The sequence below is a fragment of the Caenorhabditis elegans genome, chromosome X (assembly GCF_000002985.6).
Source record: "Caenorhabditis elegans chromosome X".
NCBI classification, from domain to species: Eukaryota; Metazoa; Nematoda; class Chromadorea; order Rhabditida; family Rhabditidae; genus Caenorhabditis; species Caenorhabditis elegans.
In genome coordinates, this window is record NC_003284.9 from 601,790 (window position 1) to 622,053 (window position 20,264).

General features: G+C 35.1%; 3 protein-coding genes and 1 non-coding gene across 5 annotated transcripts; 2 read left to right on the forward strand and 2 right to left on the reverse strand.

Moving 5' to 3' along the window:
- Positions 1–370: 370 nt before the first annotated feature.
- F13C5.1 (uncharacterized protein) lies at positions 371–3,199 on the forward strand. The gene is made up of 3 exons (NM_001392717.1): positions 371–778; positions 1,033–1,243; positions 2,868–3,199. Exons 1-2 carry the CDS (start codon positions 429–431, stop codon positions 1,241–1,243), a joined length of 561 nt encoding a protein of 186 aa, NP_001379873.1. The 5' UTR covers positions 371–428; the 3' UTR covers positions 2,868–3,199.
- On the reverse strand, positions 3,083–6,703 carry F13C5.5 (uncharacterized protein). The gene is made up of 5 exons (NM_075727.8): positions 6,577–6,703; positions 5,689–5,862; positions 5,562–5,639; positions 5,384–5,512; positions 3,083–3,427 (listed from the first exon to the last, which is right to left on the reverse strand). Exons 1-5 carry the CDS (start codon positions 6,694–6,696, stop codon positions 3,269–3,271), a joined length of 660 nt encoding a protein of 219 aa, NP_508128.1. The 5' UTR covers positions 6,697–6,703; the 3' UTR covers positions 3,083–3,268.
- Positions 6,121–6,345, forward strand: F13C5.8. The gene has a single exon (NR_070343.1). It is a non-coding gene; the product is annotated as an Unclassified non-coding RNA F13C5.8 (non-coding RNA).
- A 2,627-nt stretch (positions 6,704–9,330) lies between the features above and the next one.
- Positions 9,331–19,501, reverse strand: unc-96 (CRE-UNC-96 protein). Of its 2 annotated transcripts, NM_171939.5 has the most exons (12): positions 19,391–19,501; positions 18,536–18,684; positions 15,386–15,509; positions 15,194–15,330; positions 12,938–13,020; positions 12,770–12,860; positions 12,166–12,283; positions 11,993–12,117; positions 11,659–11,740; positions 10,919–11,058; positions 10,566–10,595; positions 9,331–9,826 (listed from the first exon to the last, which is right to left on the reverse strand). In NM_171939.5, the coding sequence occupies exons 1-12, from the start codon at positions 19,487–19,489 to the stop codon at positions 9,748–9,750; spliced, it is 1,257 nt and encodes a 418-aa protein (NP_741704.1). In that variant the 5' UTR covers positions 19,490–19,501; the 3' UTR covers positions 9,331–9,747. The 2 variants fall into 2 exon arrangements, with proteins under 2 accessions (NP_741704.1, NP_741703.1); NM_171612.8 differs by lacking the exon at positions 10,566–10,595.
- Between the last annotated feature and the right edge of the window lie 763 nt (positions 19,502–20,264).

Below are 20,264 nucleotides of genomic sequence, written 5' to 3' on the forward strand. Positions count from 1 at the left end.
TTTATCCCTGCTTCTGAAAATTGTTATTTATAGCCTGTTTTCTGGTGCACCACAGACATTACAATCCTGTGAATTCTCGTTTCCTAGCGAATTTTTTGACTTTCTACCACTCTGTTTGTTTGCACCAACTCATACCCCTCCCCGTAATCTTTATGTACTGCTTGAAAACATCGTCTTTAGGACCATGTGACTTTTTTGAGAAATATGCGCTCTTCGAAATCTTAGCGGTGTTTGGTGACTGGGGTCCAGCAGAAATGCTATGTTTTCTTTAGAATTGCATTCATATATTATATATTAAAACGTTGCTTTTTATTTATGTTTGATCGCACAAATTTTTTTATCTTGTATCTAGTTTTCTAGTTTGATTTTTTTTCAGATTTGAATTTCATCACTTCATTCATCAAAACTGGATTTCATATCTATTCATCATGATGGCTCCAATAATTACAAAGGACATGAGGCTGTTTCCAATACACAAAGTGCCTGTAAAAAACGTTCGGAGTCGTGCTCAATCTCTTGACCACTTCCAACAAATTCAAGGCTCCGCTAGCACCATTGACCGGCTTGTTCCTATCAAGCCACGCGCCGCAATGTCAGCTGGAAATATCTCGGGTAAAACTTTGTCGAGTCGAACGAAACAAGTTGCTCCAATCAAGTGTGCTCCGAGAAGTCCTCCAAAAACAATGCTGTCAAGGAAATCGACATTGACTGCAATTCAAGAAGGAGTGGAGTTGGCCGATCAGTCGCAATCTCATAAAATTATAAGCCATAGTCGGAGGTAAATCGGGAATTAAACGATTTGAAAGTTTAGGAATTTGACGGAAAGCGAAAAAAAAGTGAAATTTGAATTTAATCACCTTTTAAACAATGCTCAAGTAAAATTGGTTTATACTCTCAGTATGGTCGTTGCCTAAAGCTGAGTCCTGGCGTTTTTGAAGTTTTCCCTAGAGACATGCGATTTTTACATATGACTGCATTAAAAGATCAAAATTCTTTTTGCTCTTTAGCCCATTTTTTCATCTTTTTTTCCAGCGAATCGTCGAGCGTCCAAACGGAAGGCACCGCAACAAAAAGTAGCTCCAAATCGAGCAGCGACGCGAACTTTGAAGAAAACGGTGCGAGCGCGGAAATTGACGAAGAGACGAAAAAGAAGCAGCGCGGTGTGTTCAAGTGGATCACTAACACATTTCGAAAGTCATCACGGGATAAAACTCTTGACAATCGGAGTACTTCCTCTGGATGAGTGAGTTTTTTTTTGTTATTGGATTTTTGAATTTGAGAAAAGGGGCAATAATGATTGGTTATTTAGACTTTATAAATTGGAAAAATAAGCATAATAAAAAAAAGTATATTCAATAAAGTTTCTAAGAACTAAGGAGTTATGACGTTGCCGTTGTTTTTATTTTTTTGAGTATGAAGATAACTAATACTATCTCAATTAAAAAAGATTTAAAAAAAAAGGATTGAAGGAGGATCCGTTCTTCAAGTGCTATGCACTGCGGATCTGGGATTCAGTTGCACTGCCTGGTGGTGATCCCACTGGGCTATAATTTAAGCCACATCCTAGCCGGGGACTGTGGCCGATAATCCAGTCGTGGATTGCTCCACTTCCCAATAGAGGCTGTGTGAACATAAAGGGTGAAGCCGGACTTGAACTCGTGACCTCCAGACTGCTAGCGGCCACCACTACCGACTGAGCTATCTGCCCCCAAAATATAATTAGGCATATTATTATCTTTTCTATTAGTTTATATTAATTGATTATGGTGCACTATTGTGGAAATATTTGACCCAGTCAATCTAGTTTTTTTTCCCCCGAAGGTTGACTTTTTGGTCAGCGCAACATTAATTTCAGTCAGTGCATGTCTAAAACTGCACCTATTTTCAACAACATATTTTCCAAGTAATTTTTTAAACATTTTTCATTTTCCAGTTCCCCTTCCCCCGGCACATGCACTTACTTCTTTGCTTAGGACCTTTTATTATTTGCCCAGGAATTTTCTGTCTCTTTTTTCTTTTTTTTGTGTTCTTCTAGAGGTTGATTTCATAACAATTGGACAAAAGCAAAGAAAAATAAGCGAAAAGCAATAACAAGGAAAAAAACCTGGGACCAATAATGTTTTTCTTTTTTTTTCTCACAAAACGAAGAGAAACGCTTCCTCCTCTCGTCATATTTTGATGGTGAAAAGATGAGATGAAATTAGATGGGACGGACACTTTTTGAGTAATAAAAATGGCTTCTAACTTCTAGTTTTAGTCTAGTGATGTCATATGAGCAAAAAAAGAGAGAACACGATAGCATATAGTTTAGATTAGGTAGTGCTCGATGAAAAAAATGCGTTTTTCGTTTATGCATTTTTTTGCAATATTTATTTATAACAACACATCTTGAAATTGACCTTGTTTTGGCTGTCGGCGCCAGTCGACAGCCCAGTTATTGGTTTTTTCAAATATTTAGACAAACTTACAAAAAATTATTATCAATAAAATTGCCCAAAATATGCTCCAATCAGAAGGTATTTCATATATTAAAGCTAAAAATAATAGAGGGATAATAGTTTTTGACCGTCTTTCAACGTATATTTGAAAAATTCTGTCTGTGAAATGAAAAAAGCTGACAGCCGACAGCCGAGAAATAAGACGGGCGGACCTGCGCAGCGTCGGCCGCAGTGCTTTGCTTACGTGGAAGGCCTTCGTAGACACAGACACAGCGGTCGTCATTTGACAAGTCCATTTTTGGCTATCCTTGAGTTTATCCATAAATATTCAAGTTTTTTAGTTTTACTAATTAAAAAGTAAAGCAGTTTCAAACTGTACATCAAGAATTTTCAAAGTTTGAATTACATTTGAATTATTAATATTTTCAGCAATAGCTACGCGGCCAATATTTGTTCGGCTGCCAACATTCCCTTCCTGGCTTATTATTCTGTAGAAATGTTTAATATTGTGATTTTTATTCCAAAAACCTTTCTCTCATACTTTCTTGTCAGTTTCTCCACATTTTCCATCTCATCCTCCTCATCTACACACCGGTTTTCCATTTGTACATATGTTCTATCTCACATACTTTGTGACCCAAATTCCCAGTGCTTTGTTTTATTTTTACCACTTCGCTAAATTCCTAAATTTCCACCGTAGTCTTACTGTGATGACAACTTTTGTTGAAAAAAAATCAAATAAAGGTTTTTTGTCGTTTAAAAGTAATGATCGGGAAAGGGAAAGTCGATTCAATAAATTCGGAGTTAAATCGATGAAAAACACAAATTTCTTATGGCTTCTGAAGATCGTCAGCGTATTCATCACCCTTCTTCGTGAGCTTCCAAACTCCGAGAACAAAGAAAAATCCGAAGATGAGTGCGAGAAGGATGGCTTTGAAGATCAGCTCAAGGTTGCTTGGCTCAAATTCCAAGTCAACCAATTCCTCGGTCTGAAATTTAGAAAATGTGTTTTTTTGCGTAGTGGAACCGTAAGAACAAGTTTTTTGGAACGCGTGACGTACTCGATTACAGACCACAGGAAAGACTGAAATTGTTTTTTTGCTTTGTTTTTTGTCACCAGAACAAGAATTAAAATATGATTCAAAAATTAAGGGGTTTGATGATGGTGAGAAAATAATTCTTGAAGAATTTTAAAAGACTCCCAAAAGAATTGTTATCCGTTTATTTCAAAACAGGTGTTTTAAGACATTTCCAGTACGAAAATTTTTTGAAATGAGCTAGTAAAACATTTCAAAAACATATACGAAATTTTTTTAAAATTATTACTCAGATTTTATCTTCTTACTTGTCGATAAAAATGTTTTTTTCTGCGACTGTTAATTTTCCAAAAAAAAAAATCCACTCACTTTCTATTTCAAATACTAGCCATTTTTTAATAAAAGCTTGATGGAAAATGAAAAAAAAAACAGTATTAATTTTTTTGTGTTCTTTTTTAAATATGGCTACTTGAAAAAATTTGCAACTTTTGGAAAGTTTTACTCAATTATTTCTTATTGACATATTCAAAAACTACCCCACTCATCTCTGACATCATTTGTTTCTTTTTGATATCTCTTCCTTGTTTTTCATTTACTACAAGCCACTTTATCGAAATAGTGATTGGCCAGCTGCTACCAGAGACTCACGTGATTCAAATAGATTCGATGCCAGAATACCAAAACAAGGTCAGAAAAACAAGGTACAGAAGTGAAAAACGAAACAAAAAATTTGGTTTTGCCCACGGGACGCGTGTTATCAGTTTCAATTTTTTTTCTGGAGCAAATGTTTTCTAACTTCAAAGTAATGTTGAAATTAAAAAAAGAGTGCAGGTTGTTCGTCGAACACACCAATTCTGTCATAGGTACTTTGGGAAAAGTGAAGAACCAGTTATCAAGTCATCTACATAACTTGGGCAATGATCTACGTAGTTTAGACATGAACCTGTGATATTTTAAAATACTGTTACGTGTTTTGAAAAGACCCTAGGTGATTTGAATATGGCACTATATGGTTTGAAAAAATTATAATTGATTTGAAAGAACTTCTGTGTTGTCACGCGGTGTCACAGTTTCCCATTGCGGCTTGATCTACGTAGATCTACAAAAATTGCGGGAGTTGAGACGCAGAAATCTCAATTTATTTTGCATATTTAAGATCGTGCTGATGTCACTTTTTTCTGTGCAAAATTTCCTACATTTTTTGTAGGTCAAACCGTAATGGGACAACCCAGCAGCACGTGTTTTGTGTTGACGGTGATCTACGATATTTGTACGTGGTCCGGTATGTTTTTAAATAAAGCATTCGCAAATTTCATATTCTTATGCTTGGCTTGGTCATGCTCAGTGTTTTTTTTGAAAAAGCCTTGCTATCACTAGTTGCAAAACCCTCAGTAGTTTGATCAGTAGCATAGAATTCAAGTTACCGTATATTCTCTATTAGTAAGGAGCCTCTATTAGTTTTGCACCTCTATTAGTTTTGCATCTAAAATCACTGATCGAAAATTAGTTTTGCACTCTCTATTAGTTTTGCACCTTTAATAGTTTTGCACCCCTTCATTTGTTCCCTATTTTTAAGAATTCAAAATTTGCATTATAAAATCGCTTTACAAATCAGGAAAATTCTTACAGACTTGGTATAACAAGTCAAAATTGGCAAAATATGAGTACAACTCGGACAGTTTTTGTGTATCAGCCTTAAAATTCGAAAATTAGTTTTGCACGCCTTACTAATAGAGGATATACGGTATGTGACCACACGAAGCTTATAGGTTCGACTCTGATCTCTCTATCTGATTTGATTTTGATCTGATCTGTTCAACTCTGATCTGATTTGATTGATTCGACTGGTTCGACACTCTTTGTATAGCCCCATATCTAGAGTACGTTCTGATGTGTTTTGAAACTCACGTATTCAATGGTGTCAACGTCCAAGTTAGCAATTTGAGAGAGGTGTCCCATGGCCTTCATTCTCGTAGCAATGGATTCAGCATCGATGAGATCTTCAATAGCGAATGGAAGAGCGCTGGAGTTGGTGTCCTGTTAAAACATATTTTTTGTAAGTTTGGTCTCAAACTCAAACAAATACTTTCTTGAGGATAACAAATTGAATGGTCAAGGTATCATCAGTTCCAACACAGCTGGTGCGAAGAACAATAACATCTTCCTTAAAATAATATTATATACTCATATTTTTACCCCCGTTCGAAGCATACCTCGTCAACACGGAGCGACGATGAAATCTTGTCTCTGAAAGCGTCTTCTGGGAACTCTTCCAGTGCTTCGGCGGAGTTGTTCAGGTCAAATTCTACGGAGACTACTGGGAAGTTTCCGGTTTCCAAGTCTCTTGCAATTAGGGCATTGCAAGAGATTTCTGGAACTGGGGCTTCCTGTAAAAATAATTTTTTAAAAAATATTTTTAATGTTCGAGTTTAAATTAGTGTTTATGAAAGATTTGTTTTCGAATTGCTTAAATGGGTGGTTTTCTGTTTGGACTCCAAATTTGGAACAAAAAAAAACTACCGCATCAATTTTGAATTTCCGCGTTGATTACTAATGTGTTACCAGCTCCAAATTTCAATTTTTTCTTTTACCAAATAGTAGAAAATCTCAGATTTTAGTATGAAAAAATCTGAATTATATTCAAGCGTGTTTCATTGTTTCGCAATATTATAGACCGAATAAACATTCTTGAAATAATCTAACATTTTTATATCGACTTTCTATAATTCAAACCATCAAATTGAGACACCTTTAAACATGTTTTTTGAGAAAAAGTTGTTGGAATGGAAAGTATATTGCAAATATAATGAACCCCTGAAGTCATCAAAGAACAGACATATTTTTTAAAACCACTCCTATGGTGCCAAAATAACCAAATTCATAGTGAACCTTTCAAAAATTTGGGGGTTTACCCACTTTTTTGGAAATCGTCAATGTAAAACTAATATCTCTTGAATTTTATGATCTACGTATGTTTCAAAAATTGATATTCAAACATGATAGGAATTCGAACATGCAACAGTAATATATTTTTCTCAAAAAATGGCGAAAAGTCCTCAAACAAAACCCAACAATTCTCTATTGGCCTCCAATAAACTTACATCTTCCTGAGAAACTGAACAGGTGCATGACAAATGCCCGGTGTTGCAGATGGCATGCTTGTCCATTGGACAGATTTCGGCAAAAACGAGTGGCACTAAAAGGACGGCGAAAAACCGCATGTTCGATCTGCAACGTTTCTAGTAAAAAATTTGAAAAAAAACTGTTGTTTCTGAGCAGTCAAACTTAAAAGGTAATGGAACATAAAACAAGAACTCTCAAAAGATAGTAAGCGAACAACTTGGTATGGCAAAGTAAAGGAAAATGGTAGGAGGTTAAAGTACTTGATGGGGGGGGGGGGTAAGGTAAGCACCCCCCCCCCCTTACCCCGTACCGTCTTCGATGGGGTTTCAAGAGCTTTCTACTTTCATCCGATAAGCACATCCACTTTTATCCTTTATCTCTAGCTCTTTCTCTGTGCACTGAGCTCAACCCTCGCACTTCGCGCTTCACAATGACAACGACAAACTTCTGCACAGTCCAGCATTTCAAATAACCAAAACCAAATACTAGTGAAGAGAGATGGATGTTAACGTAGTAATGCACACAATAGTTTGGTAATTTTTGTGGTGATAAAGAAGACTTTGTGCAAGGTTCGTATCGTACTGCTTATGGAAAAGATAACCTGAATATAACAGTTTTCAAAACTTTCCATAAAATTTTCAATAAACACATGCATACCTGAAACGGTTGAACATTTACATAATTTTTTTTTCGATTACTAAAGACAGCAAACATAAAAAGATATCAAATTAAAAAAAGGGAAACTCTATTTTTTAAGAAGATCAGAGGAAACATTATAAAAGCTTTTTTTAAATTGTTTACTGTTTTTAGGTTATAGGAAATTGAAAACCGCTCTTGGAGTACGTTGAACTTTCAACTTAAAAAATAGCTTCGATTTTTTGCTGGTATTTTTGAACAGATTTGTATCACAAATATCATGAATCAGTACTGTTAAGTTTCTGTGTTCAAACAATTTTTGATGAGTAATCTTCTTTTAACCAATGAAATTTTTTTGAAAACTCAAGCCTTAGCATTTAAATATGTGGCGTCGAAAAATACTAACTCTTCTATTTGTGATATGAGATACGTTCTTCCACAAAATAAGTTATATAACAACTAATGTAGTTACAAAACTGAAAATATAGCCATCGGAGTTCACAAAACCAAATTGTACGATTCAGTACAGAAATCACAATTTGTGTCTTTGAATAATAGAAAAATTATTTGGGAAAGGGAAGAGAAGGAAATCCCGTTGAGATTAACACAATTAAAGAGGAAAAATTGGATATTCTAACAATGTTTTTTTTCTGTCAAACTATTTCTTTTTGCATTTTTGAGATATAACCAGTTCTTTTTCAAAAATCACTTTTTTTTCTTAACTATCAAAATTATAATACATGACCACTTATTAAAATGCAACGTTCCAAATGTTCAGGTTGAATGAACAAAGCCAAAACTGAAAAATGAGTCCTGCAAACTCTCAAAGACATCAGTTTCGGGTCTACTCAGGTTACGAAAAGCATCGCGGCCACCGTGAGATTTGACAGAAAAATCGGTTTTTGTTGAGGTGAGGCCTCTAGTAATGCGTGTAGAATTCGAGATTTTTTTTCAATTGAGGAAGACTTTGTTTTTTTTTTCAATTGAAAAACAGATTTGATGAAGCTGTTATTGTTAATCAATTTTTTTCAAGACTTTTCTGGAAAAGTACTTGCGTTATGAAAATATTGCAAACCGACAGACTATTACTTTTCGATTTAATTTTTAAGAATTGCGGTAAATATTAAGTACCATTAAATTGTACATTAATTGAAAATACGTCATAACGCAAAATATACTTTTTCAAATAGTTTCATGCCAATAAAGTCTCTGATAAAAAATATAACTTAGGTTTTTTTTGAAACAAAAATCAGATAGAAATATGCTAATTGTTGAAAAAAACAAAACGAAACTGAACTATATTTGGTTTGTGTGTTTTTTTTTCAACCGACACTGAAAAATGTTTACTGAATTACCGAGTTATATAACAAATTGATTTTTGTTGCTTGTTTTGAACAGGGCTGTGTGGAAAAACTGCTTATTTTAATATGATAATTCACTTTTTTCATTTAAAATTGATATATTGCAGAAAAAGTTTGTGAAATAGTATTTATGATCGTTAAAAACCTTGAAAAGGCCTTCAAATGGTGCCTCAGAGTTGTCGTTCGTTGAAAAAGTACCGTTACAAGTCTTTCAGCAAACGACAACTTTCAGCCATTATTTGAGGCAGTTTTCAATCTTTTCAACAAACATATTTTCAAATAGAAAAAACCTCTTTCTATATTTCTATATCTAATTTAAATCAAAAAAAAGTTGGACTATCATATTGAAATAAGAAATGATGTGCGTTTGCCAAAAAAAAAGGTTGCGTACCTCTGGGTTCAAGAGCCTAAGAGCTTCTTAGAGTCTGTAAACTAATTATTGTAAAAATGTTTTTTTCTAGAAACGAAGTATTTCAACCATGGCCGTGAACTGTTAAAAAATTAAATAAAATTTCTTTAATTTTTAATCAATCTTTACTGAGCTGAGAATAAGCCAAAAATGTGAACCTGAATAAAAACAGAATGTCTCTAGTTCCTGTTAAATCAAAAACTGAGCTTCTGCTCAATCGAACGCATTGTTTAACATAAGATTTATGACGCGTCGTCGCCGATTACAAATCTCCCGTCTCTTGACAACATTTCCATGGTTACATTTTAGTTTTTTTGAGTTTTTCTGCCGAGTAAACATTTATTTATAATACAGCGGACACAATATGCACGAACCATTGATATGTCAAAAGACATGGGAAAAGGAGTAAGGTTTAAATAGATAATTGTGTAGTTTTTTTTTTTCATTTTTAAGTGGCCAGACTTGTGGAGACTATGCACAAAACTAAAAGATTTTTTTTGAAATTGAACAGGTTTTAATGAAGATTTGAAAATATTGTGTTACTAAAAACTAGAAGTGAAAAAAGAAGAAATTGTTTTTTTTTGGGAGGAAAGAGGCGGGTGGATTGAAAAATATTTGGAGAATAATCATCCGACGATGTAATAGGCAGGTAGGTGAGCTTTGAAAAACATCCGAAAAGAGGAACAAAGAAAAAAAAATTGAGTTTGTTGTCTTGGATAGACAACGGTTTTTTCATCTAAAGTTTAGTCATCTAATGGGTCTTCATAATCATCGTAGTCCGGGTCTCTGTACTCTGTGAATCGGCTTGTTACTGGACGATTTCTGAAAAAAATTGTTGTTTTTTTTTTATATTGGCAGGCAAAATTGGGGAGTTGTGCAGGGATATGAAAAAGTGTAGATAGTAGGTAGACATTTAAGGGTTTAACAAGTAGTTATGCCCACCGCAATAAGGAAATTAATTTTGCGAGAAATGAAAAATCTTGTAAATTTTTATTTATAGGCCCAACACGTTTGACTTTGGGAGCATGTATGGTGTTCTTTTCAGCTTTTTTCTTCAGTTTAAAAATTTGGAACGTATTTTATTTAAAATGAATTAAAAAATTTCAAACAAAAAAAAAAGATCTTGCGTTTTCAAAAACACGAAAAAAAAATAGAATAAATATTGAAGCTGGACTAATCTTCAGAAGACTCATAGATACTGCTATAAGTAGTTCAAAATCACAGAAAAGTGTTTTTGTTTGTTTGAAACAATTTAAAGCGACACTGAATCATATTGAATTTGGACGATTTTCCGGTTAATTTTTCTGTAACCATTTATTAGGAGAAACTGATTTCCAAATCGGTAAATTGGCAAATTGGAGGAATTTTAAATTTTCGCCATTTCAGCAAACCGGCAAATTGCCGATCTGCAAAGTTTTCCGAAAAAAACGGCTTCAAAAACGGCAAAAGTTCATGCAACATTGCTCAAAGTTTTTTTTTTCCAACTTATCGAAACGTCAATATTAGTGAAAAATAAAAAGTTAGTATATATAGAGTATTAGTTGTCAACATATATTCTCACGCTCTGATGTCTTGCAGTGTGCGTATTCTTCTGAAACAGACATCACAATAACAAGGACCACGACAGAAACCAAGTAATATATTTCACATTTCACAAAATCGCCATTTTACAACAATTATCTGACAAAGTCACACATAGCTTATTTTTCAATTGCTCATTTCGGGTGCAACTCTATTTTGGACAATACGGTAGTTTCAAACATTTAAACAATGTTTCACACAACTATGCGTCTTACAAAAAATTCATAAAATATCACAAATTTGTCGAAAACTTGTTTTTTCAAATAAGCTTGACATTTCTATCAATATTCATTTTCGTCACCGAAAATGTAATGGACCAATATTAGAGCTCACCTGTTGATGCTCTCCAAACTAATCGGGTTGCTGTCTCTCACATGTTTCCCGATGTTTTCGAATCTTTGCTCCCAGAATTTCGGAGTACGGAGTGCCGCGCTCAAGTACGATGTGTTGTTGTTTCTCCAATCGGTATCTGGCTGAAAAAAAAACAATTAAAAATGAACTTAAATCTAAAGCTGCCATAGCGGCGCCGATGAGGCGCCTCAGACAGTCTTACGCGGCCGTAATGTATTCGCATGTATAGTGCGGCGCGGAACCCCGAACGTGTCGGCCGCTTTCAAATAACTACATTTCGCAATACCTCGGTAAATCGGCGCCATTTCTGAACCAACTTTAGCCACTTTCTAACTGCCATTTACATAAGTGGCGAATGTTGGTCATAGTTGGCTGAAGTTGGTCGAACGAGGCAGCGTTTTTACGCTTTAAACAACTGAAAAAAGTGTGTGAAAGTTGGCGAAAGTTGGCGAAAGTTGGTTTAGAAATCGCGCCAAATTGCCGAGACGTTGCGCACAAAAGCGGCGAACGGCCGGCGTGGCGGTCTCACATGCCTTACTTAAATAGGTTGTGAACTGAAAATTGAAAATGGTTCTTCAGAAATGTTAGAAAAATCAGCTTTGAAGGTGTGACATAACTATGAAAATTGAGTTTAAAACACGAGCGACACTCCCTAAGGTTGTAGCATTAAAGGAAAGATGATCACAGTTTTATACGGAAACTAGTGAAAATGGAAAAATTACCCTTGTGAACATGTGTCCGGATAGTGGTGCGGTTCCTTTTCCAGTTGATTCACTGATCAATTTATTCTCCCATTCTTGTGGCCTAAAAATGTTGATGATTTCATACGCAAACAAAAAAAAGTTGCATCGAGAAATTTGAACTTCCTGGAACATGCGAAATTTTTCCGAAAAGTTTTTTGTAAGAAAAGCAGTCTATTGTGTTTTATTTATTTTTCTGATATTCCGTGTTTTCCCGATTTTAACAATTTTTCAAACAATAAAATTTTGGAGAAGGTTTCGCGTGATCTGATACTTCATATAAAAATAAAGAACATAGTTCCTAGAAAATACTAACTTTCTTGGAATATATCTTCCTTCTGGTCTCTTGAACATGTCCACGGAGTGCTGCAAGTCAAAGTCAAAATAGTCTGGATCATCTCGATTTGGACGGGAGTAATATGGTCGGGCAGTTGTGTAGTGCTGAAAAATACGTATTCAGATAAGGAAACGTTGGAAACGATAACCCACAGAAAAGTCATAGTCGTCCTGCTCAGAGAAGCTTCCTGCAGATGGCTCTGGAGCTCGGCGGAATTCTCGTGTCGTAATGCTCTTGTAGCGTTCAGGAAGGGGAGCGTTTTTCAAAAGCCTAGAAAGTGAGAAGTTGTTGTTTGGAAAACTGAATATTAAAAAATTAGAAAGAATTAAGAAAAAAAAACATTTAGCATTACTGCAGGTTTCAACCAAAATGTATAAACAAAAGTGTAAAAATTACTTTATAATTACACGTCGTGACAGAACGTCCCATATCGGTTTGATTTTCGAAAAATGCGGAAATTGAGGCGCAGACATCTCTACCGATTTTGCATGGTTAAGAGCGTGCTGACGTCTCATTTTTCTGGGGAAAAATTCCCGTATTTTTGTAGATCAAACCGTGAAGGGACAGCCTGACACCACGTGTAATGACCAATTCAACAAAAATTTGAAATTTTTTTCCACAGTTACTTTAATTAAACTTCCCCAAATTTTTATCGAAGTGATTTGTAATAGTTTTTTTTGATTTATCAACAAAATGTTTTTAACTCAACAATAATCTTTTCTCAAAAACCCCCCTTTGAAGTTTACTAAATCTTACATCAATTCCACATTATTGGCTCTTTCCTCGTATCTTGACTCGATTCCTTGAGAAATAGTGAGTGCAGGCGCTGCATATGGACCAGAACCAGCTGTTATACATAAATCAGTTAATCACATGTCGTAAATGTATATTTTACCCCTTGCAACCCACAAGACAAACCCTTACCATTAAACATATTGGTGGTGGAAGACGATGTAGCCAGCCGCGAACGATCAGACAGCGATGGCCCCATTATACTGCTCCTTGATCTGAAAAACAAGAGTTTTGGAATCGTGATAGTTTCAAAAATCTGTTAGAAGTAGGGGTGGCAAGAGTGCGACCTAGGTCGCTAGGTCGCTGTTTTCATTAAGGTCGCATTGCGACCTGCGACCTAGCGACCTAGGTCGCTTTGCGACCTGTGACCTAGCGACCTGGGTCGCTTTGCGACCTGAAGTACTGACTTTTTTGTGCTCTTTCGGTTTTGATTCACTTGAGTTGTTAAAATCTGTATAACTCGAAAACTACATAAGATTGCAGAATATGTATACTAACAAATTGCTACAAATCATTTATTTTACATTGTTTTCGATTTCTTATCCATAAGACATCTTGTCGAAAAAAGTTAGAACAGCCGACATCCGCCGGATTTGCTGCTGACTAAAATTGTTTCAACTTGAAAACTATGTTACTTATGGGTTTCGTTCCCCCCGAAATGTTTTTACTTTCTAAATTTCAATTTTTTTGTAGAATTGTAGAATTTGTAGAAATCAATGCTTTGTTCTGTGCTTTTTTTTACGTTTTTAATTCGAAAAGTGGAAAATGAAATTTTAGAAACAACGCATAAACTTATAAAATCTTAATAGAGAAAATGTTTGAATCAAAACCGAAAGATAACAAAATGTCGGTAATTCAGGTCGCTAGGTCGCAGGTCGCAAAGCGACCCAGGTCGCAAAGCGACCTAGGTTGCTAGGTCGCAGGTCGCAATGCGACCTAGGTCGCAATGCGACCTAACCCTCTAGGTCGCAGGTCGACCTAGGTCGACCTATAGCCACTCCTAAGTTAGAAGCATTTCGTAACTCGGCATTTAGTGCCTCCTTTCTCCCACCTATTGTGGTCTAAAACAGCAGCGGCAGCATTCTGGTGAGACCAAAGCTGCCACCGTTTGCCACTATATGTTGTCTTTTGTAGCACTTCGTCACCTTTCATTATGCGCAAAGATAGTGCTGACGCGTTCTCGGATGTTATCCTGGCACGGTTTACTCTCCGATATAATTTTTTAAACAGTTTTTTCTTCAACGTTTTGAAATCGATTTTTTAAAGGTTTCTGCCCGTTTTTTTTAAGGAAAAAAGTTGGTAATCTGAGATTTTTGTTTGGTAAATCGTAATTTATCTTTCTTTTTTTGTTGCAAGTTCTCATTTTGTACTGAAAATTATTTTCTATTTTAGTTTCCATTTTATAGGTAAAACAAAATAGACGACGGCTCGACCCGAACCTGGTTGCACACCGGATATTGAAAGGCAAGGATTTACAAATTCTGCTTAATAAACAAACATATTCTTGTTTATGTTTTAGCAGATTTCGAAAATTGATGGGGAACACCACAAATAACAGGAACACTTTTGCTATGTAACAGCAACCTGTGGAATAAGAAAGTTTATTATTTGAATAAAACGTTAAAATTTTTTATTATGTATATATGATATTTTGTTTTATAAAATAAATTTAGATTGTATAACTTAATTGCAGTTTGTTTTTGTTTATTTTCAGAGTGAAATCAAAACAAACATATAGCATCGTTGCCGCCTTTCACTATCCATCCATATTTCACCTTTCTACATTTTGGTGGGAAGAAGGTGGCCAAAGGGTGGGAGAAAGGGGCACGAAAAGCCGAGAAATATAATGCAATATTCAGAGCATGCTTTCACGTTTTAACTGAATTCTGTAAGGATGTGGAGCCAATTTTCTGGCTCCATAAGGAATTGAAGCTAAACAGCTCAACTTTTTGAACAATACAAGGAAAACGTCTTTAAATTAGGAAAATTCTACTTTTGTTTGAACCAAACTGGCTTGATAGAATATACAACAAATTACTGAACAATTGTTTTTTTCTACAGGCGGGGCCACATTTATGACCACCACTTTGCGGCAATTAAATTTCCCGAAAACAAGACTGTTTACAATATGGAACAACAAAAACGAAAGACAAATTTTTCAGCTTCACGTTAACACCAAATTTGGTAACCCTGGGTTTTCAGAAAAAAAAATTTTCCCACGTGGTCCTGGTCGTCATAATTCGGAACCATCCTGTTTTTTACAGAGTGCCTAGCACCTCTCTTATTTTTTTTTCACTAATGGAGAGTAAAAAATAGTTATTGTCATATTCGTATCCAGCAAAAAGATACATTTTTCTTTGTGTTAAATATTATTTTTCATAAATTTACCTGACAGACGGAATAAATCCAGTGTCCAATGAGAGGTTTCTATAAGGACTTTCTCCACGAATTGGACGGGCTCTTCCTAGCATCATATTATCCATGAACTCATTATCTTCTCGCTTCTTCTCCGCGCTCACTTTGACCTGAAATTTGAAAACTGGAGATACTTGCCAGGCCTCGGGGTGAAAATATTTCTACCTTGTGATAAGAGTCTTTAATGTTTTCCTGCCACGACTTCCATGCCGGCTTGTTTGGATTTAGATCCTCAAGTCTGTCATCAAAGTCGATTCTTTTGAACCTGGGAGTTTTCACACTAGCGAGCCTGGAATATTTTAAATTTATAAAATTTTACAAAACATATTTTAGATTTTTGGAATCATTATGTGGGTTTTGTATTCGCTAAGTTTTGTTTATATATTCTACCAATTTTTAAAAATTTCAGTTAGTCTTTGAGCTCATCTCTAAATTTTTGCACCATAAAGACTTTTGCTCAATATTTTGAAATGAGCTAAAAGTTTTGCCAATTTACACTATAGTTTGGCAACATTGTTTATCCAAGTTTATCTTAGTTGGTAGTGGTCAGGACTAGGACTTTTTCGTTTTTTTGGTTTGGTATTCTGACATAAATCAGGTACTAGACACCCAGACCCATTTGGGCAATAATCTCACAAATGCCAGTTCACCTCACTTTCAACTCAATTTTCACTTGTAAAATTAGTATTGTACTCAGATTCTTTTTATCATATTATTTTAGACTTCCGTCTTCTTTCCCGGTTTCAAGTACTTATAATCAGTCATCTTCACCACTCTCACTCTCTCACAACCGTTTCGCCGAAAACGCGCCACCAAATTGTCGTTTTTTTAAAGCGTTATGTCGCGCTGGTGTTTGTGATGGCAGAGAAGCCGCCCGCGCAAAAGTCAACCCTTCGTTTTTTTTGAGCTAACAGTGTTTACCTACGATGAGTACTTGGAAGGAGGGGTGGGGATCTCCGTGTGACTTTTCCTTTGCAGATATTAGAGGTTTTCGGAGGTATCGAAAAATAGGATGCACTTCAGTTGGACGGAGAACAGAAAAAAGGTCGTACGGTTCAAGAAACAGTTTTTGTCTGAGTGAATGAGGAAAGTATTTGAAAAGACTCAAACTGTGATACAAAAATAATAAATTATTAAGTAATAAGTTCAGACTACGTCCGAATCTCACTAAACTGAAAACCGTAAGAACAATTGTCACGCAAAAACAAAGGCTTTTTAAATGTTCACGTGGTGTCAGGATGTTCTTTCACGGTTTGATCTACAAAAATGCGAAAATTTTTTCGCCCAAAAAATGTGACGTCAGCACATTCTTTACCATGCGAAATCAGTTGAGAACCTTGCGTCTCAACTCCCGCATTTTTTTGTAGATCTATGTAGATCAAACCAAAATGAGATACTCTGACACCACGTGAATGCTGGAATAGCGCAGATAAGAAGCGAAAAAAACAGTTCTGCTTCTGAGTTTTTCATTTTTAAATTTCTGAAACGAGCAGTTTTTTTAAGTTTCGCATGTGATTGTTTAACTTAAACTAATTTTCTTAGGCTTGTTTTTTTACTTAAAACCAACTATGTGTTTAAAGCATCACATGAAAACATTATTTTGTACATTATTTCAAACATTTGGGGAAAAACAATATTTTTCAAATTATTAATGACTCTATCAAACATTGAAAAGTAATACATACATGATGAGGCGCAATTATAGAAATACATTTCTATGAGCTTAACGATTTCTTTAAAAACTATTAGAAAGGTTACCTTAATAATTTGCTTGTTTTCACTTTTTTTTTTGTATATTTCAGCAGTTTACAGTTAAATTTATCAGCGGTCTTTTAGACTTTGGAGCCTCCCACGTTATTTTTTTCGAATGAATGCACGTGCGTTCATAACAATTGGTTAGAATTGCATTTTTCTAAAAAATCTAAGATTTTTTCTATCATTTTTAACACTAGAAAGTTTATTCCGAGTCATGCCATTTACGAGAAAAAATCATCTTGTTCCGTTGTGAATGAAACCAATAAACATCTACTTCCAAAATTTTCCATTGATATACACAAATTATAATAGAATTTTCTCTAAAAAAATGTCACAGACTGAAACACTACATACAAGAAAATTTTTAAAAATTCCCAATTTGGCAACCGATTTTTTTCAAATTTTACAAGCTCTATAATTAGTCCTTGAACACCTAATATAATTGTCATGAGTAAATGTTTTACTATCAGTAATATCAAGCTGTGGAAGTTCAATAAATTGTATTTAGCAGTTACAGTCACTTATAGTGTTCTTGGAATAGTCCAAATTAAGTTTTCAGACATATCCTCCCTGTATCCAGTAGGTACATGACAGCCCGGAGAAAAATTAATTTAAAGTCAACACTGCTAACATGTTCAAAAACATGTGAAAAGAAGGACTAATGATTATGGTAGAAGTGGGAACATTTTTATTGCGATAGTTACGATCATCATTATGGTGTTACCACTGCGTAGAAAAGTTGGTCAAAAATACAAGATTCTAACGGTATTTTTCAATCATCTTTGCTTCACGGCAAAAATCACAGTTGAGGTAACTGAGAAGTGGAAATCTTTAATATTTTTATAAAGGTTAAAATTTAAAAAAAAAGAATAAACTAGGAATCAAAAAACAATACTTATAATTTTCACTGTCAACAATTTGCTACTGTAGCCTGAAGACGCATCTAGTTTTTTTAGCTCTCGTCACGATTTCAGTGATAATTCTTGCTAAAGGTGTCAAATTACACCGATTTGTTCTTTTGATAAAAAAATAAACATTTAAAATATGATTACTTTGGATTTTGACAAGTCCTAGTTGATCTCTTTTTCACCGCGTTCAAAACCAAAACATTAACAAATCTAATCAAACTCTGCGGGTCATTGTGTAATGTGTTGTTTCCGCCGTACACATATCTCACTCAGTTACACATCTGGCAGAAATCTTGCTCTCGGTCATTTTTGATAACTCTTACAATCTTGTTTTTGTTCTTGTTAGGTACTTTTTGAGTTACATTTGCTAACATAGTATTATAGGTTGCAGAACCATAATTCAGCGAAAATTTATTTAAAAGTAGTTGAAAATTCACACGCAGATGAAATTCACTTCAAGCAATAGATAAAAGTAGCTAAAACCATTTTTCAAGATAAATATGCATTAATAAAACCAAATTGATGAGTGAAAGCCTCAGCCGAAGCTTAAACCCGTGGAGGAAAAAACAATCAAAATATCTTTTATACACGGTATCGTAAACTTTTGAAATATAATGGGAGCTCACTACTTGAAAGAAAAAAGTTCACTAACCTCTCTGACGTCAGCCCGTAATCTGGACTTGGGCACGTTCTATCCAACAAATCTACGGCAACTGGAGCAACATTTGGGCTCAAAGAAGATTTGAGGTTGAGCAGAGATAACCCCTCTTCTATTAATGCTGATGAGGTTCCGGAAATTTTCTGGAAAATGGAGAGTATTCGGATTTATGCAATTACTAGAATTTCTAATTCTGTCATAAACTAAAGCGTGAAGATTTACCAATTTCAAATTAATTTTTGAGAGTTGCATCCAATATAATTTTTGTTGACGTTATTAGTCTTTTTTTTTTACAAAACTGCATAAACAGTTTTTTTTAAATCTCGTACTGCGAATTAATCAATTGATATCCTAATCTATCCAGATCCCAAACTACTTGTTTGTTTTAAGAAACATTGAGTATATTTAATAAGATGAGCGTTTTGTGATCATAGTCTACATTTTTTGTCTATTTTAATCCTCTATATTTTTTTCGGCATCACAGAAAAATTGTCTAGACATACACTACATTCTATATTATGCTCTTGTAAAATGTGATCAAAGATTCTCAGTTCATATGAAAGGGAGGTATTGACTTTTGAAAAACTATTTTCCAGTTCATACTTTTTTGTATTCCCTTAGACTTTAAATCAAAGTATTTGACATTCAAAAATCCCAACTGAAGAGAAACAATTTCAAAATTTTCAACTATCTTCAAAAATAGGCTAAAGCTTTTCGAAAAATGTACGGACTGGGTGCAAACCGATAAAATGTAAAATGCTGCCTAAACTCTCAAAAAACTCAAAACTTTCAAAGCATATACATATATATATATATTTCTCGTTTTTCACACCACCCTTCTCTTCTTACAGGAATCTCATTTTCCAATCCGCTGTCTGATCTCACAACTGATCGAACTTTGGGTTTCTCCGGATCCAGGTTGAGATTCACATCTTCAGTTTCACTCATTATCCAAGTCTTCTGGAAAGTAACAGCTCAGGGATGAGTAGAAAAAGATGAAAAAGTTGGCAAGAATGTATGAGACAGAAACTTTTCTGTTTGAGAAATTGAGTGGTGCTCAGGGGATTTGCTCACCGCCTTTTTGATTGGAATGTCAATGTCGCGCGAGAGTTTCAAGTTTTTTTCGGGATACAGGTAATGTTTTTATAGGGGTATCAGTGTTTTTGGCCCACAATATAAAAAACAAAAGTATTTCGCAATAGTTGGTTGGAGGCTTTTTCAATTAGAATTTGATGCATGTTTTCAAATATATACATGTAAGTTTTGAAGATTTAGAGAAATTAAACATACTTAGCAGAGCAAAATAAAAAAGTTAACAAAATCGAAAAATAAATTAATTAAAGCACCAACAAAAAAAAACAAAAATCCGAATACAAAAGATAAAAGAGTGGGGTGAATGTTGAGAGGTCTTCCCGTGAATAGAGGAGAAAAGTGTGCGTGCTCAGAGAGCCGGGAACGACTGCGCCTCTCTGATCACTGCACTCTCGCCCCCCCCCTCCCGACTACCTCCCGTCTTCTTGACGATCTCAACACAAAACCTGTGTAAAGCCAACGGGCGTATCTCCTCTCTTTCTCTCTTCCTTGTCCCTCGGCAAAAGAGCACTAGCTGCGATTCGATGATTTTTCTCAAACCCCCCCCCCCCCCCCCCCCCACAAATCGGGCCGGCGTCCTCGTGTTTCAGTTTGTGAAAAATGGTGCTGCCATCGGGTTACTGATTTTTTC

Bases quoted from the DNA above. Each gene is read 5' to 3' on its own strand.
- F13C5.1 (NM_001392717.1), top strand. From the start codon at position 429: ATGATGGCTCCAATAATTACAAAGGACATGAGGCTGTTTCCAATACAC. The intron at 779-1,032 runs GTAAATCGGGAA...CTTTTTTTCCAG, and splicing joins ATTATAAGCCATAGTCGGAG to CGAATCGTCGAGCGTCCAAA.
- F13C5.5 (NM_075727.8), bottom strand. From the start codon at position 6,696: ATGCGGTTTTTCGCCGTCCTTTTAGTGCCACTCGTTTTTGCCGAAATC. The intron at 5,640-5,688 runs GTATGCTTCGAA...TATTATTTTAAG, and splicing joins CGTCGCTCCGTGTTGACGAG to GAAGATGTTATTGTTCTTCG. The intron at 3,428-5,383 runs GTGAGTTTCAAA...TCTAAATTTCAG, and splicing joins ACGTTGACACCATTGAATAC to ACCGAGGAATTGGTTGACTT.
- unc-96 (NM_171939.5), bottom strand. From the start codon at position 19,489: ATGAGTGAAACTGAAGATGTGAATCTCAACCTGGATCCGGAGAAACCC. The intron at 15,510-18,535 runs GTTAGTGAACTT...AAAATATTCCAG, and splicing joins TACGGGCTGACGTCAGAGAG to GCTCGCTAGTGTGAAAACTC. The intron at 10,596-10,918 runs GTGAGCTCTAAT...TGTCTGTTTCAG, and splicing joins AGTTTGGAGAGCATCAACAG to AAGAATACGCACACTGCAAG.